The sequence below is a fragment of the Leptosomus discolor genome, chromosome 5 (assembly GCF_034619465.1).
Source record: "Leptosomus discolor isolate bLepDis1 chromosome 5, bLepDis1.hap2, whole genome shotgun sequence".
In the NCBI taxonomy this organism is placed as follows: Eukaryota; Metazoa; Chordata; class Aves; order Leptosomiformes; family Leptosomidae; genus Leptosomus; species Leptosomus discolor.
In genome coordinates this window covers 29912361-29918049 of record NC_141395.1, presented here as the reverse complement: position 1 = coordinate 29918049, position 5689 = coordinate 29912361, and the positions used below count along the sequence as shown (strand labels likewise).

The 5689-nt window shown below is 64.1% G+C and overlaps 1 protein-coding gene across 1 annotated transcript; it reads left to right on the top strand.

Annotated features, from left to right (window-relative positions):
- Positions 1-1330: 1330 nt before the first annotated feature.
- LOC147415474 (frizzled-5-like) lies at positions 1331-3061 on the top strand. The gene has a single exon (XM_086465137.1). The coding sequence runs from the start codon at positions 1331-1333 to the stop codon at positions 3059-3061; it is 1731 nt and encodes a 576-aa protein (XP_086321263.1).
- The last annotated feature ends 2628 nt before the right edge of the window (positions 3062-5689 follow it).

The following is a 5689-nucleotide window of genomic DNA, read 5'->3' as shown; positions in this document are numbered from 1 at the left end:
GGTGCCGGTGTCCCCCAGCACCAGGCCTGAATGTGAGCTATTCCTGTCTGTGATGTGCTGTGGGCATGTCTTGACTAGCAGATTCAGTGCTGGATGCGAGTACTTTGGTCCAAATTGGGCTTCCATCCACATCCAACGAGCCGGAATGAGGAGCTCCAGTGCAAGGGCTTCGGATCAGCCTTCCTCCTTGGCCAGAATAAGGGCGCCGCCCCAGCAGGTGCAGCCTGTGACCCCCACATCTGGCTGCTGAAGCGGGTCCGTTTCCCTGCGTGTCGTGGACTTGCCGTTTCCCGGAGCCCTGGGAAGGGACCGCTGCGCCGGCCAGGGTCTCTCGAAAGTGCCGGCTTCGTTCACTCGCACCGCGCTCCGCCGCCTGCCGCCTGCTTGGAGTCTGCGGCTCCGGGGCGGGGCGGCCAGCCGGCCGGCAGCCCAGGCCCGGAGCGCGGCTGCCTGCACCCTGCCAGCTGGGCGGGCGCAGGCCGGGCCGGTTCCCCTTCCCCGCGGCGGCTCGGCTTTCCGGGAGGCGGGAGCGCTGCCCGGCCAGGCAGCCGGGGGAGCGGGCGGCAGCGGGAGGCGCTGCCGTGACCCGTGTGCCGGGACTGATGCACGATAGCCGGAGCAAGGCAAGGGCGGGGCAGGGCCCCTGCACGCCCCCCTCACCCCACCCCGGGATTTCCCCCTTTCGCCCCATCCCGTTACGGCAGGGTGAGGCCCCGGCTCCTTCCCGCCGAGAGGGGCTGAAGGGCCCGAAGAGGAGGAGGCGACGCAGCTGCAGCACCGCAGACGCCGCCTGCCTCTGCCCCTGCCTCCTCCTCCAGCCGCTGCCCCCGTCCCGCCTTCCTCTTCACGCCGCCGGCTCCCGCGGGGTGGGCGGGGGGGCCCGGTGGGCGAGCCGGGGAGGAGTTGGGCTCCCCGCAGGAGAGCAGGAGCCGGCGGCGGATGCGGAGCTGTCGGTGGTTGGGCAGCACCGTCACCTCCTCACTTGGGCCGCCGCCGCCAGCCGGGCCGGGGCCGCCGCGGGTCTGCGGGTGCCGGCGGGCAGGGGTCCGCCAGGCCGCCTCCTACCGGCGCGGGGCCTCGCTCCGCCGCCGCGGGACTCCGTGCCCCGGAGCGGGCGGGGCCAGCGGCAGGGGGCCGGGGCGGGGGGCGTTCCCGGGGCGGGGCGAGGGGCGGGGCGCGGGCGCGGCGCGGCGCGGGGGCGCCCGCCCGCCCCAGAGCGCAGGTGGCGGCGGCGGCGGCGGCAGTGGCGGTCCCGGCGGGGCCCCGCTCCCTGCGCGGCGGCGGCGGCAGGTGCCCGGGGCATGCGGCGGCGGTAGGACTCGCGGCGGCGATGGGCGGCCGGGGGCTGCCGGTGCCGCTGCTGCTGGGGCTGCCGCTGCTGCTGGGGCTGCCGGCGGCGGGGCGCGCCGCCTCCAAGGCGCTGGTGTGCCAGGAGATCACGGTGCCGATGTGCAAGGGCATCGGCTACAACCTCACCTACATGCCCAACCAGTTCAACCACGACACGCAGGACGAGGCCGGGCTGGAGGTGCACCAGTTCTGGCCGCTGGTGGAGATCCAGTGCTCCCCGGACCTGCGCTTCTTCCTCTGCAGCATGTACACCCCCATCTGCCTGCCCGACTACACCAAGCCGCTGCCCCCCTGCCGCTCCGTCTGCGAGCGGGCCAAGGCCGGCTGCTCGCCCATCATGCAGCAGTACGGCTTCGCCTGGCCCGAGAGGATGAGCTGTGACAGCCTGCCGGTGCTGGGGGACACCGAGGTGCTCTGCATGGGATACAACCGCACGGAAGCCACCACCCTGCCGCCTTTCTTTGGGAAGCCCACGCGCCCGGCCAAGGACGCGGCCAAAAACCTGACACCGCTTGATGGGCAGCGCCCCTCGGGGCTGGACTGCGGCCGGACTTGCAAGTGCAAAGCGCCCCTGATCACCATCTCCAAGGAGTCCCATCCGCTGTACAACCGCATCAGGACTGGGCAAGTACCCAACTGCGCCATCCCCTGCTACCAGCCCTACTTTACCCAGGACGAGAAGACTTTCGCCACCTTCTGGATCGGCCTGTGGTCCATCCTCTGCTTCCTGTCCACCTCCACCACCGTGGCCACCTTCCTCATTGACATGGAGCGCTTCAAGTACCCCGAGCGCCCCATCATCTTCCTCTCCGCTTGCTACCTCTTTGTCTCTGTGGGCTACATTGTGCGGCTGGTGGCAGGGCACGCCAACGTGGCTTGCAACCCAGAGCACCACCACATCCACTATGAGACCACGGGCCCTGCCCTCTGCACTGTGGTTTTCCTTCTCCTCTACTTCTTTGGCATGGCCAGCTCCATCTGGTGGGTCATCCTGTCCCTCACCTGGTTCCTAGCAGCCGGCATGAAGTGGGGCAACGAGGCCATTGCCAGCTACGCACAGTACTTCCACCTGGCTGCCTGGCTCATCCCCAGCGCCAAATCCATTGCGGTACTGGCACTCAGCTCCGTGGATGGAGACCCGGTGGCCGGGGTTTGCTACGTGGGCAACCAGAGCCTGGAGAACCTGCGGGGCTTTGTGCTGGCACCACTCGTGGTTTATCTCTTCACTGGCAGCCTCTTCCTGCTGGCTGGCTTCGTCTCGCTCTTTCGCATCCGCAGCGTGATCAAGCAGGGTGGCACCAAGACTGACAAGCTGGAGAAGCTGATGATCCGCATCGGCATCTTCACCGTGCTCTACACTGTGCCTGCCACCATCGTCATTGCCTGCTACATCTATGAGCAGCATAACCGGGAGGCGTGGGAGCAGGCGCAGAACTGCTCCTGCCCAGGGGACCCCCATCGCCCCAAGCCTGACTACGCCATCTTCATGCTCAAGTACTTCATGTGCCTTGTGGTGGGCATCACCTCTGGTGTCTGGATCTGGTCTGGCAAGACGCTCGAGTCCTGGAGGCGCTTCACAGCCCGCTGCTGCCAGGCCAGGAAGCCCGCAGGTGCCTCCGTGTATGGCGAGGCCAGCCCGGCACTGGCAGGCAGGACGGTGCTGCCCAGCATGGCCTCCTACCACAAGCAGGTCCCGCTGTCCCACGTGTGACCAGAGGGAGCCTCGGTGACCCCAGCCACAGGGAGGAGAGGGTTGCAAAGACCCTGGGCCACAGAAGAAGTGGCAGCTGGGCCACTCCTGGCATCCTCAGCCCCACCATGGCGGTGCTGCCTGGGACCGAGTGTGTGTGCCTGTGGGGCACAGATCAGCCTTGGCCCCAGGCAGGGCAGGAAGAGGTGCTGCCAGCGATGTGGGTGCAGAGGGAAAGGGCGGCCTGGAGCCTGGCACTGCTGTGTATGCTCCATTTGGGGTCCCATGCCCTGTTTGGGGTCCTTGGGTGCTGCTGCCTATGGGCAGGTGGCAGGTAGCCCTCGAGCACTGATTTGTGTTCCACAACGAGCCTTTCGGCAGGTTTTGCTGGCACTGGGGTGAAGGGAAGAGCTGCAGCAGGCAGGGCAGGTGATGCGCTGGCACCAGCACCGAGCTGCTCGCCAGAGCCCAGGGGGTGTGTGAGGGGGCCAGGGAGAGCTGTCAGTGGGGGCTGCCTCCCTGCACCCAGGCCCCTTGGGGCAGCGTGGAACAGTGCCCCCAGGGTCCCTGGAGACGCTGGGGACAGGTATGTGTTGTGGAGGAGCGGGTGGGGGTCCCTGGCATGACGCTGCTGCTGGCCCCACTCTGGCAGCAGCACACTGAGTGGGAGCTGGGCCGGGGGCTTCGTGGTCAGTGGTGGTGCAGGAGGAAGGGGCTGTGGAGAGGAACTGCCGCTGGCACTTGAAGCAGGCAGGGACATGGTCCCAAGGGTCTGCAGTGCAGGTGGTCATCAGGTGCCCCCAGAGGTCCCTTCTCCCCCCAGGCAAGCGTGTGCCAGCTGTCCCCGGGCAGGGGGCTCAGGGCCAGGCAGGGGCTGGTGCCAGTGGGGCTCAGCTCTGTGGCACCAACTCCTGGGTTCGACCTGCCACGCCGTGCTGGGCAGCCAGCTTCACCGCCTGTGGAGAGCCGAGGGGCTGTGTAGGTGACGAGGCTGCCATCCCAGGATGGGGTTCACAAGGAGCCCAGGGCATCGCTGGCTCTGGCACCGAGAGCAGCCTCCTCTGGAGCTGCCGTGTGCTCTGGGAAGGGGTCGAGGCTGCTCCGCGCTTCTCGCCTCTGCAGCAGGGTGAGTTTCTTGTTTCTCCCTGGTGCCGTGCAAGTGACCTGGGGTGAGGTAGGCAGCCTTGGTCCCTGCCCGCCAGCCTGCTGGCTGTGGCACACGGCGCAGCAGCTGGAGGTGGCACAACCAACCCTAAAAGGGTGGTTGCGCTTTTGCAGCGGGTAGTGTGTGCATGAGGGGGGGGTTCTGAGCTGGCCAGCAGTCTGTCTCTCCTGGGGAGCAGCTGGGTTTTCCAGCCAGCCAGCTTCAACACTTCCTACTGCTTTTTTTCAAAGCTGTGCCGCTGTTGGAGACAGTGCCGAGTTTGAGAGTGAGCAGTTAATTTAGGAAAACTCAGCAGAGCGCTCATACTCCCTTTCCTCGAGCTTCCCAAGCCTCTTTCACTTCCCCAGGTCAGGCAGCAGCAGAGCACTGGCAGAACCGGTGCCTGGCATTAAGTGGTGGTGACAGCTGAGTTTTGATAAGTAGAACGGGGGCGGGGTGGGGGGCGCTGTTGTCAACTTCACCAGGGCAAGGGGCTGTGGCACAGCATGGGGCACAGCTGGCAAGGGTTGGCTGCCTCTGTCTTCAGCCTGCTTGTGAAAGCACCCGATTTCTGCCCCCCCCCCCCCCCCCCCCCGTGATGATCCCACATGTAACCACTCAGCCGTTACTCAAAGCCCTCCTTCAAAGCGTGGCTCTGTGACCTGGCTGCTTGAGCGCTGGACAACTGCTGGCTTTGCTCCTGTGGGACTGCAAGGATCCGAGGTTGTTCTCAACACCCTTGGACCACTTCAGTCAAGAAGGTTTCCACCGCATTTTAAAACCAAAGCCTGGGAAGTGAGGGGACACTCGAGTGGCACAGCTGCTGATAAAGGTACCGCCAAGTACTGCATGAGTGTCTCTGGGGCATTCTGGCCAGTGGTGCAGGGACAGAGGGCTCGGCAGGGACTGCTCAACCACACATAGCAGCACTCTTGCGACACAGGGTTTGCTCCCTCCAGCGTGTTGCAGTACGTCGTTGTGGGCAGAATTGCACCATGTTGTGTTACAAACTGTAAATAGTTGTGTTATAGCCTGGTTTGTACATAGAGGAACTCTAGTGAACTTTGATACGGGTTTGGGACAGGTGTGTTCTCGGCAGTGAGGGAGGTCAGGCGCAGAGATGCTGTGGGTAGTTGCATGTTGTATTCCAGGGCATTAAATGACTTCAGCCTGCTCCAATCCCCACCTCGCTGGACTCCTCTCTTTCTATAGTGCCTTTTGTAGATACAGCTAAACACACATCCCGCAATACAATGAACAAAACCGTGTCAAAGGTGGAAAGGTGGTGTTTTGTTGTTTTTGTTTTTTCCAAAGTGCAACTGACTGTGTAAAGCTTTTTTTTTTTTTTAAAAAAAAAAAAAAATCCAAGATTAGCTACAAACTGTTGCCTATTGGAAAAAACACAAGAGTGTTTTCCGGCTTTGATCTAATGATAGGTTAATACAATCAACTTTGGTTTGAGCCTGGCTTCTCAGCAACAAGTGGCAGGAGGGGGAAAGGAGCCG

Coding starts and splice junctions, on each gene's coding strand:
- LOC147415474 (XM_086465137.1), top strand. CDS start 1,331: ATGGGCGGCCGGGGGCTGCCGGTGCCGCTGCTGCTGGGGCTGCCGCTG.